Source organism: Gracilinanus agilis, chromosome 3 (genome assembly GCF_016433145.1).
Source record: "Gracilinanus agilis isolate LMUSP501 chromosome 3, AgileGrace, whole genome shotgun sequence".
In the NCBI taxonomy this organism is placed as follows: Eukaryota; Metazoa; Chordata; class Mammalia; order Didelphimorphia; family Didelphidae; genus Gracilinanus; species Gracilinanus agilis.
Genome location: NC_058132.1, coordinates 172,365,247 through 172,391,619, shown reverse-complemented (window position 1 = coordinate 172,391,619; position 26,373 = coordinate 172,365,247). Strand labels below are relative to the sequence as shown.

At 38.2% G+C, this 26,373-nt stretch overlaps 1 protein-coding gene across 1 annotated transcript in view; it reads right to left on the bottom strand.

Moving 5' to 3' along the window:
• Positions 1-26,373, bottom strand: part of AMOTL1 (angiomotin like 1) — a 108,671-nt gene that overhangs the window by 72,736 nt on the left and 9,562 nt on the right. Inside the window, exon 2 of the mRNA XM_044668378.1 lies at positions 12,421-12,706. Within this exon, the coding sequence (XP_044524313.1) occupies positions 12,421-12,706 (286 nt within the window). The remainder of the gene's footprint in view (positions 1-12,420; positions 12,707-26,373) is intronic.

Below are 26,373 nucleotides of genomic sequence, written 5' to 3'. Positions count from 1 at the left end.
TAAGTTTCTTCATATGAAGTATTGTCTAACCACTCCTGCCCAATTCTTTACTTGTAAAATTAATTTTGTTAAGCTATAATTTAGGAATTTATAAGTAATCCTTTTATATTTCTAATATGATATATAATCCAATCTACTATGTTAGTCTGTCAACATTGTTTCAGATCCTGATTAAAATAATACTCAGTGTGTTAGCCCTCTCTCTTTCTCTCTCTCTCTCTCTCTCTCTCTCTCTCTCTCTCTCTCTCTCTCTCTCTCTCTCTCTCTCTCTCTTCCCCCTCCTCATCTTCTCATCTTTAAGTCACTTNTAATACTCTCTCTCTCTCTCTCTCTCTCTCTCTCTCTCTCTCTCTCTCTCTCTCTCTCTCTCTCTCTTCCCCCTCCTCATCTTCTCATCTTTAAGTCACTTGCAAATGGCCTAAATATAGCGGATATGTCCACTATGATTTCATTGAAGTTACTTATAAAAATATTGATTAGCTAGGTCCAATTAATAACAAATCTTTGGATATCCATTAGAAACCTCTATTCAGTTTCCCATCAATCTCTTTACTTCCTATTCTCTGGATTTGTCTATCCAGTATGTTTTATCATTCAATCCAGCTTTCTCCATTTTGCCCATAATTATGCCATGTAAGATTTTGTCAAAAATCTTGGTGAAATCTAAATTTACTATATATCCATAGAATTCCTCCAAAACACTGGTTGAGTGATCCTATCAAAGTAGGCAATCATTGATCTAATATGACTTTATTGATGAATTTATGTTGACTTTTAAGAATGGCCTTTTGCCTTCCTAGGAGCTTAACATATGCAGGCTTCTCACATACATAATATAAGATCCTTGTTATTTTTCCAAGAGTCTTCCTAAAACACAATTTGCTATTCTGAGCAATCTGATCTAAAAGAAAAACAACAACAACAAAAATAACCATTGTGAAATTCACCAGTGATCTCCAAACTTTTTTTATTGCACACCCATATCAACAAAATATTTTTGAACATTTTTCTCTAATATAAGGATAAGGACAGAGACAAGACCAGAGATTTCATCAATAAAAGGAACTCCTGGCTGAGGAAACTTTCTCTAACAGGATGGATCAGCACCTTCTCCACAATTAATAGTCTTAAGAATTTCCTGGAGCACTTGAGAAGTGAGTTTTTCAGACTCACCTAAGCAGTTAACAATAGGGTCTGAAGTAGAATTCCAGTATCTTTACTTTAGATTCAAAATTCTTTTTACAATGTCTCCAACCTTTAGAGACAGAGAACTTTCAGAGAAATCATTCAACATTGCTCAAGATTTTATATAGTTCCCTATTGCTTCTTCCCTTGTTTCATTCATTAAATAATCCAAGTATGATAAGAAACTTAGGAGTAAGCATTAGAAGATGAGATAACTTCTAATGGTTCTTCTGGCTCCACACGTGATCCTTTAAGTCTCTTTTTAAGGCAAGTTTTAGGAGTAAGAATAACATTTGTATAATTAGGACAAGAATGTTAGGTCATATTTTACTGTATATGGTAGGCAATCTAGGAATATGATTTAAGCTCTAGCTTACAAGAATCTATAGGATAACATACTGTTGTATTATCATTATATTTATAGGACATTTCAGTAAATCTAGCCTATCATATATCTTGTAAGGTTCTTTCCAGCTCTATATTCTATGATCCTAGAACACAAATAGAAATGGATGATAATATGACACACAAACTAGAGTTATCCTACTACTATGTAAAGGAGGTGATCGCACAAGAGAGATTTCAGAGTTATTTAATCAATCTTATGAGATCAATTCAATTTTTTTAATGGCTACATGATTTTGTCACCATAGGGAATTCTTGGTAAGGAAGCTTTAAGCAAAGGTAGATTAAGTGACTTGCTCTGGGATCATATAAGTAAGAAGAGAGAAAGGGGAAATGGGAAAGGTATCCTAGCTCTTACAGACTCCAAGCCTAACACTTTACCCATTATGCCATGTGGAGATGCATTTCAAAGAATTATCATGTTATAATCTTTATCATAATAGCTAACATTTGCATAGCACCTATTCTGTGCTAGGCACTGTGCTAAAGCACTGTTCAAATATCATTTCATTTGATCCTCAGAACCATATCCAAATTTTTGTTCTTTCAATTGTTCTCATTTGGACTCCTTGAGTCATCTGATCCTCTACCTGCCTCCAAAGGCCATCATGGTAGACTATATCAGTGACAAACTTGTCAAAGTGTTTGGGGCTTATCTGTACCAATGCCTCCTTTAAACAGGATCATGCAAATATAAAATCCTAGAATTCTGGGGTCAAAAAAGTCCTTAATGCTATTATATTCTATTTTACAATAAAGAGGTGAAGTCTCTTGCTCCAAATTACATGTAAACCTAATAGCTGAGCCAGCCTGCTGATGAAAAGGATGATAATGCAAACACTCTTGCCTGCAGTGAAATAAATGCCTGTCTCTATATACAATGAGACTTTTTTTAAAAATTACTTTCTGTTTCCGAATCAATACTCAATATTGGTTCCAAGGCAGAGGAGTAGTAAGAGCTAGAAAACTGGGGTTAAGTGATTTGCCCAGCATCACAAAGGTAGGATATATGTGAGGACTAATTTAAACCCAGGACCTCCTATCTCCAAGCCTTGTTCTCTATCCACTGAGCCAGCTACCTGCCCCAAGAGTGAGACTTTTTCAAAGAAAAACCACCAAAATTGGAATTTGAAGAAATTCACTAGGACTCATTTTAACATAAGTATTTTGTTTTGTTTTTTTCTAAAGGTCTCCCTACAGCACAGTCAGCTATTCTGAACCTATTTCATCTCAGACAGCCCTCTGTATTTTCTATCTTTTGGATTGTTTGTTATGTAGCAGTAGAAGGTACAACATGTCCTGAAACTATTTTCTAGTTCAACCACAAAATTATACTTCCTTTCAAATTTGTTTTCAAAGGAAATAGCTCCAAAACACATCATCATTTATATGCTAATTTTTCTCTAAAAGGTGATTTTTGCTTTGACCTATATACAGGCATGCATCACTCTTTCCACATGGTTCTAATTCTAGTTCACTCATTCATTCAACCAACATTTTGTTTAGTAGAAAGACAAACTAATTTGGAGTCAGAAGACTTAAAGTCTGAACATGGGACAAAAATTTGCACTGCTCTACACCTAAGTTTCCTCACTGGAAAAAAGTAGAATTTGGATTAAAACAAAACTCTGCACATCCAAGGAATTATGCTAGATGTATGTAGTTCATGGGGCATGCAAAGAAGAATAAGACATGGTCCCTGCTACCCTCAAGATGAAATCACAATAACAAAATATTATTGAATATGAAATACTATTGAAATAATGAAATAAAAGGTAGAATGTAGTAAGTAAAGTAGAGGTACAAACAGAATGCTATTGCAGGTATACAGATTTAAGAATATGCCAATCAAACTACAGACTTACTTTATGTAACAATAGAAAATCATTATGAAATTCAGTTGTCTAGAATGTCAAGAGATAACATGAAAAAGAAAAACAGGAAAACAAGGTATATAACAGTATTAACAAGATCTCAAACTATATTAAAAAGTCTGATTCACCCAAATTGTTGAGAATGTTAAAAAAAAATAGAAATGTAGATCTATGGAACAGAGGAGATGGGAAAGATGAAGAAATTAAACACAGTAGCTCATTGTTCAATAAATCACAGGCTATAAACAAGTTGGGGAAGAATACCTTTTTTTTTTTTATAAAGAGAAGTGCTGGAAATATCAGAGAGAGCACAGGAGCAGAAGGTGGATTCAGACTAGAAATTTTTAACCTGTAATCCATGAGCCTATTTTTAAAATATCTTGATAACTGTGGTTCCATTCATTGGTTTTCTCTGTAATTCTATCTTGTGTATTTTAAAAACTTTATTTTGAGAAGGGACTCATTGGCTTAACCAAACTAACAAAGAGTCTCATGACACAGAAAAGGTTTAAAAAAACCTTGATTTAGACTCTTATACTATATGCCAAAAATTAGCTCCAAATGTCTACATAGCCTCAATATAAAAATTCATATCAATGAAAAAAACTAGAGGAGAATAGAAAGATTTACCTTTCATAATTATGTCTGGTGAAAATTCAAAACAAATTTTACAAAGGATAATGGTAATTATAAAAGCTAAATGCAGTTACATAAATTTAAATAGCTTTTGCACAAAGCCAATATGTTACGAATAAGAAGAGAAATTAGTGACTGGAGAGAAAACTCTTCACATTGAATCTCCCAAGTAGAAGTTTGATAATCAGAATCAATAGGGAATTAACACAAATGTATGGGAACAAGTGACATTCTGCAATAAATAGTCAATGGATATAAACAAAAGTTCTGAAAATAAAAAATACAAACTGTCAAAAACTATAGGAAAGAATGTTCCAAATAACAATAACAGAAAGACAAATTTAAACAATTCTGCTATTTTGCCTCATCCTGGTAAAGATAATAAATTATGGTGACAATCAGTGTTGTAGGAATTTTGAGAAGAGAGGACCATAAATACGCTGTTAGAGCTCCAATCTGGTGCAATGATTCTGGAAAGAAATGTGAAATTATGCAAGAAAAATCACAATACTGCTCATACCCTTTAACCTAGCCATCCTACTGCTGGGAATAAACTTCATGGAAATCAATGACAAAAATAAAGATCCTACTCCAATATTCAAAGAAGCATTATGTGCTATCAAAACAAAGCAAAACAAAAATCTGGATACAAAGTAGATAACCATCAACTATGGCAGGACCAAACAAATTGTGGTATTAAAATAATAATGGAATCACTTCACCCTAAGAAATTATAACTAAGAATTTAAGGAAATATGGAAATAAATGCCTGAATATAAAGTGGAAAGAGGAGAACCATAAGATCTACATGTATAATGATTACAATAATGTAAAAAATGCAAAAATGCTACAAATTAATTTAATTGCAGTGAGTAATCTTGGTCTCGGTGAAGAGAACTAGAAAAATACTTCCCTCTTCTCAGCAGAGACATGAAAAAGTATGAGTATAAGAGGATAAATGGAGGAAGAAGAACATAAGCTCTATCGTGAATGACAAAGAATTCTGACAAGCAAAAAAGAGAGAGAGAAAGCATTTCAAGGGAGGGCAAAGACAAGGAAATAGAGGGAAGAGTAAGCCATGTTTAGGAAATATGAGTAGTCCAGTTTGACTAGAGAATATAGTATATCACAGAGTAATGGAGATATGGTTGGAAGGATGGGTGAGGTCAAATCATAGGAGGCTTAGAATCTCAGGCTAAAGACTTCAGATTTTATTCCAAGAGACAATAAGGAACCAATGAAGTTTTCTTTTGTTTTGTTTTCATTGTGAGTGGGACATGGAAGTGACATTATAAAGGCTGTGCATTAAAAAGAGCTACTCAGTAACAGTATGAAAAATGGCTTGAATGAGAGAAAAAGTGAAAAAAAGTCTCAGTCTCAAACCAGAGGCTAATTCTTCTTTTACCTTTTAAGCCATTCCCTCTTAACAACAATTCCCTCCTTGTTCCAATAGCCTCTCCATCTTTCTTTCATAGATCTTCACTGTTTCCCTGATCAAAGGTACTTCCCTTCTGCTTACAAACACTCTCAGGATTGCCTGATTTTTTAAGTCTTTTCTTGTTCTTTTGAGTCTATCCAAATAATGTCCATCTCATCTCTCTCCTCCTTTGAAACTCTTTGCGGGGAAGATGTTATTTAGACATATGCTTTCATTTGTTAACTATCCTTTCTCCTCACACATTTGGATTAAAGCCTTCATCTCCACCACTCTCCTGAAACTTGTGTCTTAAAGACTGATTGTCAAATTCAATGGGTTTTCCCTCCAAATCCAATTCCTCCTTGCCTATCTGCAGTTTTTGTAATACTATCTTCTTTTTAATAATATTTTATTTTCCTCCAATTACATGTGTAAACAATTTTAACATTTAAAAAAATTTTTTGAGTTCCAAATTCTTTGCCTCCTTTCCATCCTCCCTTCCTCATTGCCTCCCACCCTTTCCACTTTCCTGAGATGGCAAGTGATCTGATACAGATTTTACAAGTGCATTCATGTACAACATTTTTCCATATTAGGGTGGCCATCTTCTAAGGCATCTTCCTTGCTGGCCCTTCAGTCTTCTCTCCCCTTATCCCTGAATGGAGGTGTGCCATTACATCAGAATTTTATCTCTTTAAACTCTTTTCCTGGGCATAAGATAATTTCCATGCCTTCAACTATCCTTTCTATAGAAATAATTTCCAAACTGATATCTTTGGTCCTGACTTCTGTATAGTACTCTTTGTTTTATGCATATCATGTAATACTGTGTATTGTATCTACTGACTTGATACCTTATCCTCAATTAGACTCTAAGCTTCTATAGTTTTTTTTAACTCTTTAATTGACAATAGCAATTATTACCAACCTTAGCTCATTATTCTTTCTGATAATGATAATAGCTGACATTTAAGGTTTGCAAAGTGCTTTACATAAATTGCCTCATTTGATTCTTACAACAATCCTGTGAGGTAAGGGCTAATAGGTTTATTATTGCATTTTTACAGATTATGAAATAGCCTGAACAAAGTTAAAAGGGTTCAGTCTCAAACTTAGTAAGATGTCATAGATCAAATTTGTTTTGTGATTTGCAGATTCAGGACTGAATTTAATTTTAGCCTGTGTATAAACTGCAGTTCTAATCAAAATCTCTTGGGAACCCCCTTTAGGACTGAGTTGGGTCAGAAGAAAAAAAAAAGCTCAACCATAAAACAGTGTGTAGAAAAAGAGTCTTTTGTGAACTTTGGGATGATTTGGGTGCCAGATTCAATTTTTTTTTCCTTCTCCACATGAAGGAATGCAATGGGAATGGCACCTTCCATTGAATTCAACGTTCAAAGAATCTCTCCTAACTCCTCTAGTCATATCTAGGGGTTATTTTTTGGGGAGGGGGTGCGAACATTTATTCAAGAGAATATTCCAAACATTTCCAGAATAAGGAGTAGTTAACTCTCTTCCTCCTCCCTCTTAGAGAATCATAGGATCATAGATTTAGAGCTCAAAGGAACCTTAGAGGTCACTGAGTCCATCCCCTTCGTTTTATAATGATGACATAGGGTTTTAAGCAACAGGCAGAGAGTTAGGTGACTTGCTAAGATTTAGTGTCTGAGGATTTGACTCTATTTCTTTCTGACTATAGGTCCAGTATCATATCAACCACATTATGCTGCCTCTTCCCAGTTAACCTGGAAGTAATATGAATCACAGTTTTCCTAGCTATTATAAACTGAACAGAATGCTAGACTAATAAAAGGACCAAAAATCTTGCTCATGTCCTTTATGTTATTTTATAGCATGTCACTTGGATAGAGTGGGTGGGAGAAGTAGTTGGAAAAATGATCATTTTGGTCCAAATAGTCAAGAGTTGACCAGTATTTGACTAGAAAACTCAGAAACATTGTATATCTCTTCTAGGAAGATCATGGTGTTTTCTAAATTCATCTTCACATCAATAGGTAGTAGGAATAAAATGAGCTGTCCCAAGGGGGAAAGAGGCTCCTCTCTCTTCACTGCAGGTCTTCAAGGGGATAATGGAGTACTATTTCTTAGAGACGTCATTGAGAAGACATTTCTTTCAGTACAGGTTGGACCAAATTCTGCGATTTCCAAAGTCCTCCTTGGATATTCCAATGGCACCCTCAACATCAACATGTCCAAAAACATCCTGTTCTTCCCCAAAACTTCCCTTCCTTCTTATTTCTTTATTTCTGTCAATAGCACCACCAACCTCCTTATCACCTAACCTCAACACTTTAGAGTCAGCTTTGACTCTTTCCTCTCCCACATTTTTGTATGCAATTTGTATCTGGAGTCTCCTGCAATTTGCTTTCCTTATGTCTCCTATTTCCTATCGGCATTACAAACCCTCTACTTGAAACTCTCCAGATGAACTCTGGTCTACTAAGCCTACACTTGATGTGGAGTGGATAGAGTGCTGGGCTTAGATTCAGAAAGAACTTTAGACACTAACTAGTTCTCTAATTTAACTTCTTTGGAGTTCGACTCAATGACCTAAAAAGTCTCTTTCAGCTCTGAATCCATAATCTATGACTTTTTAAAAATTTAAACCCTTACCTTCTATCTTAGAATCAATACGAAGTATTAGTTTCAATGCAAAAGAGCAATAAGGGCTAAGCAATTGGGGTCAAGTGACTTGCCCATGGTCACACAGCTTAGAAAGTATCTGAGGCCAGATTCGAACCCAGGATCTCCAATCTTCAGGCCTGACTCTTTATTCACTGCACCATCTAGCTGCCTCAAACCTATGACTGTTAATATAATATTTCTCATGCAGCTATGAAAGGGGAAAGGCTGAAACTAGAATGATTTCAATACAAAAGAAACTACTTAAATGACAGGTTAGGGAGAGCTTTGGAACTTCTAGGCTACAGCTGCTGATGGCAACACTACTAGGTTAAACCTGGAGGCCAAGTGCAAGTCAAAACTTGACTTTAAAACTGAATTTGGCCAATTTTCCAAGTCAGTGTAATAAAGGCATTTGGAACAGTCAAGAGGCTGAAAAATTTAGGAGATAAAACAGGAGAGCTTAATTATTTCATACAAATCAAGAGCTAGACATGGCTTTGGTAATCATCTAGTTAAGCACCTCAATTTATAGTGTGGAGAACTAAGACTCAGGGAGGGGAAGGGACTTAGTTGCCAAAGTCAGAGCTAAAGAAGTAGCAGAGCTAAGATTCAAAGGCAGGTGTCGTAATACCAAATTCCACGTTCTTTCCACTAGACCAGACTGACGAGGCAACATAAATATCAGCAGAGGCTTCCAAAATCCTCTTATCAACATTAGTCCCATTTCCCTAAATGAGGAAACTGAGTCACCAAGAAGTAAGTAACTAGCTCAGGCTTGCACTATGAGTCACAGGCCAAGGAAGAAATAGTGTGAAGCTCTCTCAACACCTGGTTCCTCCCTATAATCATTCAACCACATTCCATGTCAAAAGATCCAGAGACAGATTTTACCCTTGGATGCGTCTATGCAAGGCCTATCTACCGCAGATCATTATTAGCGGAAAGAAAGAAATACTTGTTTCCTGGAAAATGCTGAGTCAGTCCCTACACTAATCTCAGGTTGAATTCAATAAAGGTCCTAGCCCCAAGAGCTTTCAGAGGCAAGCTAAGGTCTGAAGAGGGGATTGACCAACAAGCATGTGACAGCAGTAGCATTTACAGTTCAAGATGACTACATCTAAGGGGTGCTATTATAATCCGATGGTCCATATTTGCCTCTGTGCCTTCTTCTTCCCTCCAACTAAAGCTTGCCACAGGAACTGGAGCTAACTCCAGCCTCAACACACTCCCATGAAAATCCCAGACACTATAACAATCATGCCCATATTATCATGGCATGGGCAGACGTGGGCTGGAAATGCCTAAACAACACCATCAATCCTGGCATGGGGAAAGCTCCAAACTCTTAATATGAGGCTTCTGAGGGCCATCAGCACACAATCCTCTTTCGCGGAAGTCTGATTAAAAAGAAACAACCTGAAAAGATGAAAAAAAAAGGGAGACAAGAAAAGAAACAACCTACTCAACAAATACAAGTTGAGTATTTCGCCTGTGGTCCAAGTGTGAAATAAATGTCCAACAGGGAAAGAAATAGGTCAATTAAATGGATTAACTGTCAAGGTACCCATCTGACAATGGCCCTTGAAAAGAAGTAGTCTGTCCTGGCCTCTGTTCTTGTCTCTAGTTACAAATGTCCTTTTTTTTTCCCTTCCTAAATCAAGGGCAGCCACTCAGTATGACTCTTAGATGGCTTTGATTATCTCCCAGTCATCTGCATAAGGTCAGTCCCAAGCAAGGAGCTCCAGTGGCCTCTCCTCTTTGAAGTGGTAAAACAATATCATTCTAGAGCTTTCCCTCTCTTGACAGTTCTCCAACTCTACCTGTAGCATATCAAATGTGTTATACACAAGGTCAAAATAAAAGCCTGGCTTAGAAATGGCTTATTATAGGCAGGAGGATTTCCCATTTTACTTGACCTTCCAAAGAAGGACCCTTCATGCAAGTTGGGTAGGATCACGATCCTAATAATATCAATCTCTTTTCTTCTTGCACTAATTTCACTAATAATAGTCACTGGTACTAGGCGTACAGAGCATCTTTCAACCCAAAAAAACCACCCGCCCCAGATCTCATCCAAGAGCGTCAAAAAGAATTGTAACAAGCACAGACACTACAGTCAGTGTGATAAAAGGGTTGCCTGACTGTACTTGGGTTACAAATGAGAGGAGCCGTTGGAAGTAACAATGACATCAAAAAAAAAATGGAAAAGAACACCAATGAGATATTGTTTTAAAAAGAAAAAAAGGTAAAAGAACATTGGACCAGCAGTTGGGAGATCTGTTTTTAGTTCTCCCTCTGCTACTAAAGACTACTAAACATGAACAAATCACTTTTCTTATCCTAAGCACTCAGTTTCTTTCTCAGTAAAATGACCCTTTCTCACAAAAGTGGGGTGTTTGTGGGTGTGGAACAGTATATGTACTACCAGAATTGACTGAAATGTTAGTATAGATGAACTGTGTTTTTCTCCCCTCTTTCTTTATTTTTCTTTGGTACAAAGGACGACTCATTGGGTGAAGGAGTAGATTTAATTGGAAATAAGGGTGACATTAAAAAGTAATTTTTTAAAATGTAAGCTGCTTAAAGGCAGGGTTTTTGAGCTTTGTATTTGTATCCCCATTGCCTAGCACAGTGCTTTGTACCTGGTAGGCATTAGACAAACATGCAATAAATGAAGGAGTTGGACTAAAATGCCTCCAAGGTCCCTTCTGGCCCACCAGTTCTGTAAATCTGTTTCATACTAGACAAGAAAAGTTCACGCAGATATAAAGCTTATTGATTTACAAAGAGCTTTCTTCACAACACTGAAGGGTCCCGTTTTACAGAGGAGGCAGCTGAGACTCTTAGAAGGTTAAGCAATTTGCTCAAGTTCATAAAACTGCTAAGTCTTTGAGCTGGGATTTGAACTCAAGTCTTCTGATTCTTAACACTAGGACTAGTCTCAAGAAAAGAAAGTGGGGTAGAATGATTGCTTAGGGAAAGAACCTTAATGTAGTAGAAAGAACACTGGACCTGGATTGAGGTGCAGCACTACTACTTACTAGCTGTTTTACCCTAAAAAAATCACTTCAGCCTTCTACTCCTTTATTCCTCCTCTTTAAAATTTTTGGATGGGGGCAGCTAGGTGGCACGGTGGATAGAGCTCTGGGCCTGGAGTTAGGAGGACCTGGTTCAAATACGGCCTCATACACTTCCCAACTGTGTGACCCTGGGCAAATGATTTAACCTCCTTTTGCCTAGCCCTTGCCCTTCTGACCTCAAGTTGTTTCTAAGACAGAAAGGAAGGATTATTTAAATAAATAAAAAATAAAATTTGGAGGTTGGAAGGATGATCTCTAAAGATCTCTTCTAATATTCCAAAGCACTTCACAAATTTTGTCTTCTTCAGTCCTTACCGTAGCCCTGTTAGATAGATGCTCCCATTTTAAAGATGGGGCTACTAAGACTTGCCAAGATTAAGAGGCTTGCCCAGGATCACACAGCTAATAAGTGACAGATACCTCAAGCCTAACACCCAAGGCTCAGAGCCACTGAGCTCCGACATTTTATGATTTTGAGAGTTAGCCCATGGAACCAGGGGCAGAAAGAAAGAATCTGATTCAGGTCATCTGATTATAAACTTGAGGCTGTAGTTGCCGGGTGGTTCATCTACCCCCCAACTGGGGATTCACTAACTATTAAGTTTGGGAGATTTGAGTTTCTAGTATTTAGAACAACTGATCTTCAGAAATAATGGCTGGTGCTTGTATAGGGTGTGTAAAGCATTTCATATAAATCATCTCACTATCTCCCAACAGTTGCCAGGTGAGATAAGTATCATAGGTATTATTATCCCCATGTTACAGTATGAGGAAACTACATCCAGAGATGGGAAGGAGTTTACTGATAGCTACTCATAATAAGGGCAGCAGGATCTCACAACAGATAGAGGGCGAGGCCAAGAGTCAAGAAGATCTGTGTTCAAATCTGGACTCAGACATTCACTAGCTGTGTGATCCTGAACAAGTCACTTAACTCTGTTTGCCTTAGTTCTTCATCTCTAAAATAAGCTGGAGAAGGAAATGGAGAACAACTCCATTATCCTTCCCAAGAAGGATATCTACCCTAAACAAGATGAACACAACTGAAATGTCTAAACAATACCACCACACAGGTAATAAGCATCATAGGCAGAATCTGATTTTTCCCCACACTCTCTCTCAATAAAAGGATAAAAAACGCACCATCTCCCCTTTTCCCCAAAAGTCAAATACATACCTTCTGAAGCTTGTCAGCTTTGTCATAATACCCCTCAATTTCCTGGCGGAGCACTCGATTCTCCTCCGATAGGATTGCCACCATCTGCTGTGCCCGCTCCACAATAGCAAAAGCTTCGGTGCCAAGCTGCTGGCCTGGGGGCGTCACAGGTGGAGGCTGCTGGGGCAACATGGGCAATGGGAGGGGAGGGGGCAAGACTGAATGCAGCGGGCCACTGATGGAGGAGGCTTGGGAGGACATAGGGCTGTGCTGCTGCATCGATGGGTAGGGGAGTTGGCATGGCCGGCTGAAAGCAAAGGAAAAGAACAGGATTAATCAGACCCCAGAGGAAATGGTGGGCGCCGGAAAGCAGAAATAACAATTCATGCCCTATCTATCTCTGGGCAACAAAGCATTGCTGAATGCTAAGGGAGACCACGGTAGACTCTCAGTGGGAGAGAAGGGAGGATGGTCATCTGACAGACCAGAAGACTCCCTACTGCACAGGACCTCAAGGACACATCTTGTAACTAAACCCAAGAATTTCAGCTCCTAGTTGAGAATCATTCCTTTTCTTGCTGACTTTTTTTCCTTCTTAAAAAAAAAAGTAATATAGATTTTTTTGTTTTAATACCAACATCTATTTTTAAAAAATATCTCTTCCCCCCTGACCCAGCAATCCAAGCTTTGAAACCAAGAAGAAAAAAAAGGAGAAAGAAAGCAATTTAACAAAACTAACCAATACATCAACCAAGTCCAACAGTTTATGCAATGTTCTAAACCCCACCGTCCTCCATCTCTGCAAAGAAAGGAGGTTCATAGCCTTTTTCATAGACAGGCTCACATCTTGTCTCATTATAACAGTTTGTGATCTATTCATCTGCCCCTAACTAATTGACAAGCATTAAGCATCTTCTATGGGGCAGGCACTGTTCTAGGTACTAAGGATACAAAGACAAAAGCGAAGCTATCCCTCCCCTCAAGATGCTTTCATTCTGACAGAGGAGACCATATAAGAAGACAGACAAAATAAATACAATGTGTATTTTGGAGAGGAAGGAACTCTCCATTTGAAGGGAGGAAAGTGGGCAGGGCATCAGGAAAAGTTTCCTGTAGAAAGTGGCTGAGTTTGTGAAAGAAACTTGGGTTTCTTTCACTTTGGCTGAGTGTGAAAGAAATTTGGGATCCAAGAGGCAGAGCGTTTTAGGCATGGGGAATAAGCTGTGCTAGGAACCCTAGCTCAATGCAAGGGCTATGTCGTCTAAGAATTCTTTCTTGAGCCCTGCCCTCCCAGCCTTGCCCTTGAAATGACTTTACATAAGATCATAGATTTAGAGCTAGAAGGGTCATCAAATCCAATCTCTCCATTTTACAGATAAGGAAACTGAGGTAATGAGTGACCTTCCCAGTGACTCCAAGTCAAGGCATTATTCATATATGCCAGGTGGCCGCATTTGTTTCATATTTACTTGTATACACAGTTTCCCCATAGATGAATATAAGCTTTTTGAGAGAAGGAACCATTTTGGCTTTTTCTTATTTATTTAATTAATGTGTACTGAACCAACTTTACAAAAGTACAAGAAATAATCATTAAAGTATTGGAGAAAAAGAACTGGAAGGAATTTTAAAAGTCATTCTGTTCAGCCCCCTCATTTTACAGTTGAAGAAACTCAGGCCCCCAAAGATTAAGAGATATATCAAGTGTAAAAAAAGTTAACAAGTAGCAGAGCCAAGGTATTTTGCATTTACTTATGTATATATATGTTGTGTCCCTCTAGGAAAAAATAAACTCTTTGAAGGCAGAATCTTTGTATCCCTAATGCTGACAATGGAAGTAGGAATGTAACAAATAATTGTTGGATTGGGATGAATATATTAAAGCCAAGTATTAATGCCGGCTTTTTTGTGGGACAGGCATTTCCTCGAGGGGTGCCCTTCTGGAGCACAGGGAATCTTTCTTTAGTCTGCCTTCCTGCCACGCCAGCTCCCATAATCTTTACATAACTGGAATACAAGGTAACCAGGAGAGGTAGAGAAAAGTAGAATTTCTTGTTTCCTTAAGGAAGGTTCAACCCTTCAAAGAGCCCTCCAATTATAGAAAGGAATGCTGTCAATGGGGAAGATTTATAGACTGGTTTTCCATATTGCATAACTACTTGGCCCTTCTTTGGGAAATAAAGTATTTCCATATTTTGGTGAATGATGAACCGTATCCAACCAAGGAAACATATCTATGTTTGTGAATGTGTGTATGTGTATGTTCACATGTATGTAAAGAGATATTAAATCTCAGGTCAGAAGGATGGAGCTATCTCTTTCTTGAACCCTCTCTATTAATACTAGTCATCTCTCTCATAGTATTATGGGAACTCCTTGGAGGCATGGATCAAACCTGTTGGCTCAGTAGACCTGAATAAGCACATTCCTGCAGGTTGACTGAATCCTGTTGTAGGGTGTGGGATTTTTTTCTTTCTTTCTTTCTTTCTTTTTTTTTTGGTAGAAGTTATCTTTGGCAACTCATCTAACCACCACCTCCCACTTAAGGCAAAGGTCCCTTTCCCCAGCCCTACTGAGTAGACTTGAGCTTCTTGTAGCAGGAGAACCTTTCCTCATGAAAAAGATGCTCTAATGGTGCTATTTCCTCTGAGAGGTGATGGAATAATCTGCAATGTGAACTTTGGGCTACACAGCATATGTAAGCACATTTGCATGACTCTGCACTCTGCTACATCCAAGCCCACTTAATCCAGCTTTGACTGATCATCTAGCTATGTTCACATTTTATTTATGGACAAATTAGACATTCCTTCACTGTCTGAAGAAGCCTGTCATTCACATTTGGTTACATGGCAATAATAAAACAAATCATGGATAATCAGACAAAAATCAAGTTAATATTTTAAGCCTAAACTAGTTTATAAACTCCTTGACAGCAGAGATAGGGTTTTCAATTCAACAAACAATTGTCTGGAATATATTAGGTGTTTAATAAATGTCTTATTGATCTTTTTGTGTCTAGAACAGTGTAATAACAGCCCAGGAAGATTTAAAGTTGAGAGGGGAGTCAGTCACTGCCTTCAAAGAGTGTATAATCCATCTCTACTAGCAAAAATGCAATGATCCAGGACAACTATGAGGAACCTCTGAGAAAGAACGCTATCCACATTCAGAGGAAGAACTGTGGGAGTAGAAACACAGAAGAAAAACAACTTCTTGATCACATGGGTGGATGGGGGTATAATTAAGGATACTGACTCAAAATGAGCACCCTAGTATGAATATCAATAATATGGAAATAGGTCTTGATCAATGATATATGTAAAACCCAGTGAAATTGTGTGTCAGCTATGGGAGGAGAGGGATAGAACATGAATTCTATAGCCATGGAAAAATGTTCTAAATTAATTAATTAAATAAAAATTTAAAATAAAAAAAAGAGCGTATAGTCCAGACAGATTAAATTTCATACACAAATAACTAGAGCATTAATACATCGGAAGGGTCCAAGAAAGTGCCACCTAAAATGTGGGGGAAGGAGAGTCATTCTACTGATAAAGGATGAAAGGAATCCAAGAAGGTCTCCTTAAGGAAAAAGCATTTGAATTAGGCTTTAAAAGGCAGGGAGAAACTTTTCATGAAGCTGTGAGAATATGGGCAGACCATCCATTTCCTATTACTTACTCCAGCAAAACCTTGAAGTTCTTGTTCAAGTAGTGTGGATGCCAATCAAAACATAGTATCTTTCATGGCAATGTATTTACAGTTTTATTTAGGGTCTAGGTTTTGAATGCATGTGCTCTTACAAAAATGACCAATATGGAAGTCTGTTTTGCATGATAATAAAAATAAAACTTAAAAAAAAAAAAAAAACAACACCTTGAAGTTCTCACCAGACTAATGAGAAAATTTCAATAAGAAAACTACAGTAAATGACTTCTTCCACCCTGGTACTGCCCCCCAAAAATTGACCCCAAAGACCATGGCAATGGGAAAGGGAGATCATCAGTGACGCTATCACCAGCACACGGTTTTCTTCTAGTCTGACCAGAGATAGGTCACGAATATATGCAGACTACAAGGGACTGTATCTGGAAGAAGCAAGAGAGGAGAGCCCCTGAGAAATATCCAGAGGGGTCAGAGAGTACAAGGATGGAGGCTTTGGGAACTCCACAGAATTTACAAGTGAATAATAGTAGATATTTAAAGATTAAACAATTTCTACTCTATGCAAATTATTAGCAAAATCAAAGAAAACCAGTATCTTATCAAGCTTGTTTTATTAGACTTATATAGCTTGATAATCAAAGTAAGTAGAAATAAAACAATAATAATACATGCAGCTAATAATATAGCACTAATAATAATGAGTTGATATTTCTATAGAGCTTTAAAATTTCATAAAGTGGGATTGGAAGAAGTTAAGTGAAATCTTAACAAAGAGCCTCTGACAATATTTTTTTTTTAGACCCTTAACTTTGGGGTATTGTCTCATAGGTGGAAGAGTGGTAAGGGTGGGCAATGGGGGTCAAGTGACTTGCCCAGGGTCACACAGCTGGGAAGTGGCTGAGGCCGGGTTTGAACCTACGACCTCCTGTCTCTAGGCCTGACTCTAACTCCACTGAGCTACCCAGCTGCCCCCAATATATTTTTTAAATCATTCATTATGACTACATTAGATTTTTACCATAAAGACAAGGATGCCTCAATACCGTGAAAACTAAAAACATAATCATACTGGTAACAAAAATAATGAAAATAGCATGGCCATATCAGCAGGCAGAAGGACATTCATTTACATATAAACACTCAAAAGCTAAACACTAAAAAAAGGGACTTTTCCTAACTGTAACAAAAAGCAGCCATCTAAATTCAAAAGCCAACATTATTTGTAATAGAGAAATATAGGAAGTTCTCCCAAAAAGATTAGGAGCAAATCAAGGATGCCCATTGTCTTCATAATAATAATTGTTATTTTTTTAAATTCTTGCCTTCTATTTTAGAACAGATACTACGTATTGCTTCCAAGGCAGAAAAATGATAAGCTAGAAAACTGGGCTTGAATGACTTGCCTAGGGTCACACAGCTAGTAAGTATCTGAAGTTAGATTTGAACTCAGGACTTCCCATCTCCAGAATCCATTATTATTTTATAAATTACTAAAAATGCTAGCTAATGGGGGACAGTGGATTGAGAGTCAGGTTTGGAGATGGAAAGTCCTGGATTCAAATCTAGCCTCAGACACTTCCTACATGTGTGATCCTAGGCAAGTCATTTACCCTCCATTACCCAGCCCTTACCACTCTTTTTGCCTTAGAACCAATATACAATATTGATTCTAAGATGGAAAATAAGGTTGGCTTTTTTTTTTGAAAGATGCTAGCTAAAGCAGGAAGAAAAGGGAGGAGATAAATGACAACTATCAAGAGTCCTTGAAAGTTTCAAAATCATGAACAACTAGAAAAAAGGAAACTTGAAACCTATCCCTGAAATATCACTTCACTCCTATCAAGCTAGCAAAGATGCTAAAAGATTGGAAAACTAATCATTGTCAAGGCTATAGAGACAATCATGCTAATTCACTGCTATGAAGCTATAGAAAACAATTTGGAATTATTCCAGGAGTGACTAAATAGTTCTTACCCTTTGATCCAGAGATTATCTACTCTATTTAAATCCTAGAAGCTATTGACAGCAAAGAATGGTATCTCAGGGACAAAAAAGTTTGGTTGTATCATCTGTGATTTTTTAAAATGCTAGAAATAGGGGCAGCTGGGTAGCTCAGTGGATTGAGAGTCAGGCCTAGAGACAAGAGGTCCTAGGTTCAAACCCGGCCTCAGCCACTTCCCAGCTGTGTGACCCTGGGCAAGTCACTTGACCCCCATTGCCCACCCTTACCAATCTTCCACCTATGAGACAATACACCAAAGTACAAGGGTTAAAAATTAAAAAAAAAATGCTAGAAATAAAGTAATGGTGAAAGAGCTAAAAAAAAAAAAATGATGGCCTATGAACATAATGGTATATTACTATGTCATAGGGGATGATGAATATTAAGAATAAAGAGAAACATGGGCAGAGGAAGTAATGCAGATTGCGGGACCAAAGAACGGTATATACAATGTCTAAAGTAACATCACTTATGGATAAGCAATAAAACTGCAGGCAAATATAATGATCAATGTTGGTCCTTCTTTTTGATTAACAATCAATAAACTATAACTTTTTCAAGGAATTTGCTTTGCAAGGGGGAAGATCTTATACAGTGGAGGAGGTATTAAAAGTTTCATGCCAAAAAAAAATTCTCAATTAATTTAATCTAAATTAAAAGAGAATTTTTGTTATTGGGGCATTTTCAATTGTGTCAAACTCTTTGTGACCCCATTTGGTTTTCTTAGCAGAGATACTGGAGTGGCTTGCCATTTCCTTCTTTAGCTCGCTTTATAGAGGAAGAAACTGCTGCAAAAAGGGTTAATAGACTTACGTAGTATCACAGAGCTTGGAAGAATCTGAGGCCAGATTTGAACTGAGGTCCTTTTAACTCCAAGGTCAGTACTCTATCCACTGTGCCACCTTGCTACCCCAAAGAGAGTTCAAATTTAAAAAAAAAATACTCTTACAGTACTGACAAAGCCACAGTCTAGTATTTATAATTACACTAAATAGCTACATTTTCATAAAATTTAACCCTAAAAATGTGACTTCAAAAGAATCTTATTCTACATAATCTATCAGTGAAGAAAACATTTTTATGTCATATTCTTACGCAATCATTAAAAAAAAAATAACCTGGCATATGAGAGAAGTCAAACTTGACAGCAGGCTTGAAATGGTCTGGGAGAGTTCTTTACATGGGATCCACTGGAAGTAATAACATCTGACATTTTATATTTTCTAAATTACCCTTACAACTAGGTAGAGATTACAAATATAATTATCCCCATCCTACAGATGAAGGAAATGAAGTGCAAAAAGATTACACAACTCACCAAGGTCACACAGTTATGGAAAATAGAAAAGGTGGATATGATTCAAATCTAGGTCTCTTCAATCTGAGTCAAATGATTAAAAAAAAAGGTTTAAAAAAACAAAGCAACCGGTACCAACCATCTGGCTCCAAGGCAGAAGAGTGGTAAGGGTGGGCAATGGGGGTTAAGTGACTTGCCCAGGATCACACAGCTGGGAAGTGTCTGAGGCCAGATCTGAACCTAGGACCTCCCATCTCTAGCCTTGGCTATCAATCCACTGAGCTACCCAGCTGCCTCCTTAGTGATCTTTTTTTTTTTTTAAACCCTTAACTTCTGTGTATTGGCTCCTTGGTGGAAGAGTGGTAAGAGTGGGCAATAGGGTCAAGTGACTTGCCCAGGGTCACACAGCTGGGAAGTGTCTGAGGCCGGATTTGAACCTAGGACCTCCCATCTCTAGGCCTCTCAATCCACTGAGCTAGTCAGCTGCCCCTCAATGATCTTTTAATCACCGCAATTGTTACCCTGAACTCAACAGCTCTTACTCTTTCTTTTGACAATTCACTGACTACATGATATACTAATTTTTGGTACAATGGAAAGAACAATGGACCTGGAGTTATGGATTCAAATCCTACCTCTGACTTTTACTGGCTTTATAAACTTGGGCAAGTCACAAGGTCTCTGGGCTTCAGTTTCTTCTTTGTAAAATGTGGGGTAGACCTAGATGGCATCTGAAGTATCTTTCAGCTGGAAATCTATGACCCTGTGGTCCTATGCTATCCAAGTATTTTACTATTGAACTTCATGTGTTTATGTTGTCTCTGCAACTAGATCATCTATGCTCCCTGAGGGCAGAAACTGTATTTTTCATTTTGTACCATCAATGGGGTCATGAAGACAAAGCGCCTTGCTTGCAATAGTAGCTCTACTACTTAATTTTGTTTTTTCTTAACAGTTTTATTGATGGCTTCTATTTTTCTATCACAGTCATTTCTGGATTTATCCCTTTCACCATCATCCTAAAGACCGTCCCTCTTTTAACCAAAAACAAATGAACCTACTAACACAGAACCAAATATGAAAATGTATACAGTATTCTAAACCCATTGCCCCCTACTTAGTCCCTCTAAAAAAAAGATGCTGGATTTCCTCATCTCTTTTCCAAAACTAACTCTGGTAACTATAATTATACCCGCTGTTTTATTTTTTCCCTAAGTCTGAGAATAAAGGTGGGAGATCAGAAGATCTAGTAAGCACCAATTAGAAAAACTCTTCATGTTTTTTTGCTAAGAAGATGGTTAAATGTAAATAAATAAATGACTGGGCTATAGTTTTTAGGTTCCTGAAATATGGAATTGCCATTATGTCATTTTTAGATCAAAACCACAGCGTTGGGCTTTTCTCTATCTGGGTTATAAGAGGGAGAAGAAAGGTGGAATTACTGTGTTTATATCAGAGAAATGCTTAAAAGATCACCCCCAAAAAACAAGAGTCCAACTCAGACAATCCTGCCTACGCCCTGGCCCTAGGGCACACTGAGCATTCCTAAAACAATCTCTCTGCTCATGGAACTCCTATAATTATACAAGGAAGGAGTCAGAATGTCTCCTCTTCATCTTCTCTAAGCATTTAGCTACAAAGATACATTTGGCCACAGAGCATGTGCCCAAGGACAGCCCAAAGTAAAAATCATGAAAAAGAGAATTATGTTGCTACTGTTTTAATCAAAATTGGATTTTACTGGCCCTTGCATCCAGGAAATCTTAGAGACCACTAAAACTTTAGATTGTTGGGGTGGGTGTCCTCAATAATTTTTAAGAGTAAAAGGGGTTCTATGACCAAAAAGTAAGATATCTGCTGGTTTAGGACCTAACAGCAAAGTATTGAAGAGGAATATAGCCTTGTGGGTAGAGAAACCAGCAGGATAGAAGTTCAGAACACCTTACAAGTGGAAAGAAATTAGAAGACATAAATTTGAAAAAGGGCTCTTTTAACTACTGGGTAACCTTACCTAAAAACACTCACCCTCTCTGAGTCTCAGTTTTTTCATCTATAAAATTAAGTTCTTGAATAATGTGGTTTCTACAGTTTCTTCCAATTCTAGACCACTAGGTTTTCTCCACTATAGACGCCCCACTGCCTCCTCCAAGTAAAACTACAACTTCAGTTCCTGAATAAGCCAACTACGTTTTCATCTCCCTTTTACTTCTCTCTTAGAATCAAAGTTGAGTATTGTTTCCAAGGCAGAGAAGTGGTAAGGGCTAGGCAATGGAGGTTAAGTGACTTGCCCAGGGACACACAGATAGGATGTATCTGAGGTCAGATTAGAAAGCAGGATCTCCCATCTCCAGGCCAGACTCTATCCACTGAGCCACGTAACTGCCCCCTCTTACTTTTTACCATAGAGGGACCTTAAGACTGTAAGCTCCTTGAGGACAGGGACTATTTTTAGTCTTTCTTTGGATCCCTGGCACCTAGGATAAGGGCCCAGAAAAGAGAGAGTGCTTGATAAATGTTTGTACAGCCATACAAACATTAGAATGGGCCGCACTTTCAGAAAGCCAGTCCTTCAGAATTCTGCAGCTCAAAATGATTGTCCACAAGATGAGACATCCTGCTGTTAACTGTTAAATTTTGATACCTGAAACTTCGCTCTGCTTTTCCCATGTAACAGAGCCAATATCAGTATACCACTGGCCCTGAACATTTTCACGTTTATGGACTCAACACTTTGGTGAATTAAGATCAAATCATTGTCCTCCTGTGTAGGGGTGGATAATCTTCCTGTTGGAGCTGTTGTTCATTTAAATCTTTAGAGCAGGAATTGTGCTAGGTTCCCTGAGAAAGTAACCTGACCCTGACCCTGGCCTCCTGAACTTTTTCTACAAGGTTGTTTTTTAGTATTAAACAGAGGGTTTCACCTGGCTCAGGAGACAATTTCTAGCTGAAAATTACCCTGTCTCCCCAAGGTTAATGCTAGTATTCAAAGTATGCCTACTAGGTGTCAGCCACTAGACTTAACTCTTGGGATACAAGGAAAGCAAAATAACAACAAAAACAAACAAGCAAACAAACAAAATCTAGTCCATACTCACAGTAGCTGAGCATAGATGCATGTATGCAAGTATTCTGCATATATATACATGAATACATGTAAACATATATATATATATATGTGTGTGTGTGTATGATGATGATATTTTATTGTTGTTCAATAGTGTCTGACTCTGTGACCCCATTTTCTTGGTAAAAATATTGAACTGGTTTCCCATTTCCATCCTTAGTTTATTTTACAAGTGAGGAAATTGAGATAAATAGGGTTAAGTGTCTCCCCCAGGATCACACAGTTAATTAATAAGTGTCGAAAGCTGGATTTGAACTTACAAAGATGAGTTTTCCTGACTCCAAATGTAGAGATCCATCCAGTTCACCATTTAGCTGCCCCTATTTTCTAGCTTAATAGATTATAAACTTTTGTGGGCACAAATAGTGTCTTATTTATCTTTGTATCTTCCCCAGTCTAACAAAGTAGCACTTTAAGGAGCAGGCACTTTAAAATGTTACCATCAAATTAAACCATTTTCACCAGCATTAATTAAATCATTCTCACCTCACCTACTAACTCTGTAAACAGAACACAAATGTTAAATTTAGGGGTGGTTTTTTTGGACTGGAAGTGTGAATTCATCAGTGTAGGAAGCTTCTAACAAGGGAATTCCTCTTCCTAACAAGATCAGTGCCTTCTCTACAACTTAGGGATTTAGAAAGTGAAAAGGAAGAGGCAGAGTCAAGATTACCACTTAGATGCAGCAAAAGTCCAGACCTCTCTGAAAACCCTTCCACAACAATCAAAACCAAAATGCTTCAAGGGAACAGAAAAGCAAATCTAACAACAGGATAGAGCTGGGGGACCCTCCTGCTGGATTCAACTTAAAAGGTATGCAGAGAAGGTTGAATTCTAGAGTTTAAGGAAAAGGAAGAAGGAAGGTCCCAGGCCTGTCCCCCACCTACTGTGCTGAGTATCCAGCAGTCCCTGGAATATCGGGGCAAGGGCTCTAGCCCAGAGGGAGTGCCTTGCTGGCATAGATGTGCCAGGCTCAGGGTGCTGACCACAGTCAGCAGGTAAGCAGCTAGAGAAGAAGCATGAAGTGGGTAGCCTAGTTGCAGCCAAAACTCTCCTTCTTGAGACCCCCCCCCCAGGTTTTACCAAGCTCCACAGATAAGCTCCACCCTGGTTTAATTCTATCAGTAAGGCAGATAAGAAGCCTTCAGAGGGCAAGGAACTTCAATCTCCAACACCCCTCCCTCAATGACTACACAATCCTGCTAACTCAATCCCAGGGTGAAGGATGTAAGCATAAAAGAATACCTTGATAACAGGGCAGGAAGCACAGCCCCCTTCAGTCTCAACACCTTCACCTATACCTTTAGCTTCAGCTGCCATCTGGGGAAGATCTGACCTCAGGGCTCATTAATACTCCATCAGCCTAATTGAGTCTTTCTGCAGAACATAGAAGAAGCCCCTTCAGGACAGAATAGCCCAAAACCATAAAGCCAGAAAATAAACACAGGAGCAAGATTATAGTCAATGACAGGGGGGAAAGAAGGAAAATATGAAGAAACAACAGAAAAAGAAAAAAGAAATTATAACTGACAGCTTCTATCCAGGTAATGAACAAAAAGCAAATGGAACAAAGGAGGATCAAGGAACACCAAGAAAAAATGCAGAAATTACAGCGAATTGGACACAGGCTTTGGAAGAACTCAAAACACATTTCAAAAAACAACTAAGAGACTTCCGGTTAAGATGGTGGCAGAGTAAGGAGCAGCAGCTTGATCTTTCCTAACCAAAGCATACAGGACTCCTCAAGGGGACATTAAAACGAATCCAGATGAACAAAGGGACTTCACAACAGGGCACAGCATTGAAGGTACGTGGAATCGGGGCATTTCCACGCTATAAAGGGGTGAAACAGCTCTCACTAAAATGCGAGAGGAAGAAGCACCTCCCCCACCCCCCACACCATGTACAACTCAGAGGCCAGCACACAAGAGTTAAAGCAGGTTTGGGGCACCCATTAAATCACTGGCAGCTTCAGGGCTTGTTCCTGAGAGCAGCAAGACTTAGGAACCCCAAGAGGATAAAGAACGCGTACAGACTTTCCCGAGCATCTGCATGGGTGAAGGCAGTACCCTAGGCGAGGACAAAGATCTTGAGCACAGGCTTGAACCACGAGTGGGGACCCTGTGCAGACAGGAGCACAGCTGTGGAAGCAGTCCCCTGAGACTGCTGAAGGAGCCTCGGGAAGAGGGGCAGACCAGGGACAACCAGGAGGCTTGACACAGAGAACAACGAGACCTGAGACCTCAGGAGCCTAGACAGCACAGACAGACCCTGAGTGTGAGAATAAAGTGCAGAAGGCGCTGGGCTAACAATAATGGCAAGCCAAAATCAGGAAGCCCAGAGGAAAAAGATTATCAAGAAGAACTCTGGAACACTCGACAACTTTTACACAAAGAAAATCCAGACAACAGAGGAGGAAAAACAAGAAATCATATCCAAACCTTCCCAAAACAATGAAAACTTGTCACAAACTATTGAAGAATTCAAATCTGAGATGATGAAAAAGATGGAAGAAATCTGGCAAGAAAAATAACAGTTTAAAAGGCAGAATTTTGCAATTGAAAAGCAAGGCTCAGAAATCAAATGAACTGATAAGCAAATTGAACACCAGAAATGACCAGATTGAAAAGGAAAACCAAAAGATCATAGCCGAAAACCAAAATATTATAGCCAAAAACCAGTCCCTAAAGGCTAAAATTGAGCAAGTAGAAGCTAATGATCTCTCAAGACAACAAGAACAAATAAAACAAAGTCAAAAGACTGATAAAATAGAAGGAAACATGAAATATCTCAATGAGAAAGTGACAGACCAAGAAAACCGGTCTAGAAGAAACAATTTGAGAATCATTGGTCTTCCAGAAAAAGCAGAAATTAATAGAAACTTGGACTCCATACTTAAAGAAATTATTCAGCAAAATTGCCCTGAAATTCTACAACAAGAGGGCAATATAGACATTGAAAGGATCTATAGATCACCCTCTACACTAGACCCGGAAAGGGCAACACCCAGTAATATAATGGCCAAATTCAAGAGCTTTCAAATAAAAGAAAAAAATCTTACAAAAAGCCAGAAAGAGACAATTCAAATATCAAGGAGCACCAATCAGGATCACACAGGATCTGGCAGCCTCCACACTAAAAGACCACAAAGCTTGGAATATGATATTCAGAAAGGTAAGAGAGCTGGGCCTTCAACCACGGATCAACTACCCATCAAAACTGACTATATACTTCCAGGGAACAGTATGGGCATTCAACAAAATTGAAGATTTCCAAGTATTTGCACAGAAAAGACCAGGACTAAATGGAAAGTTTAATATCCAACCAAAAAAAATCAAGAGAAACATGAAAAGGTAAATAAGAAACTGAGGGGAAAGAAAGAAAACTCATAATTTTTTAAATTTGACTCTTTAAGGGCTTCCATAAGATGTAATTATCTGCATTCCTATGTGGAGAAATGCTATGTATAATTCTCTGTAGTGAACTCTATTCACTATTATAGTATTTACTAATATAGCAATGAGAAGAATAATTCATAGAGAGAGGACAGAATACTAACTGGTCTAAGATGACATGGGGGGTGGGAAAGAGGGGGGTGAATAGTAGGGGACACTGAGAGAAACTTGAGTGAATAAGAAAAGTAGGATATTCTATTACACACAAAGAGGGCATGGGAAGGGGAGGGGACAAATACTATTATAAGAAGGAGAGAAGAGAGCATTAAGAGGTAATATTTAAACCTTACTCTCAGTGTAATCAACCTGGAGAGGGAAGAGTAGCTTTATTATCCATTGGGATAAAAAACTCTATCTAACCCTACTGAGAAAGTCAGAAGGGACAAACCAAGGGGAGCAGGGGAGTGGGGAGGTCAAAAAAGGGAGG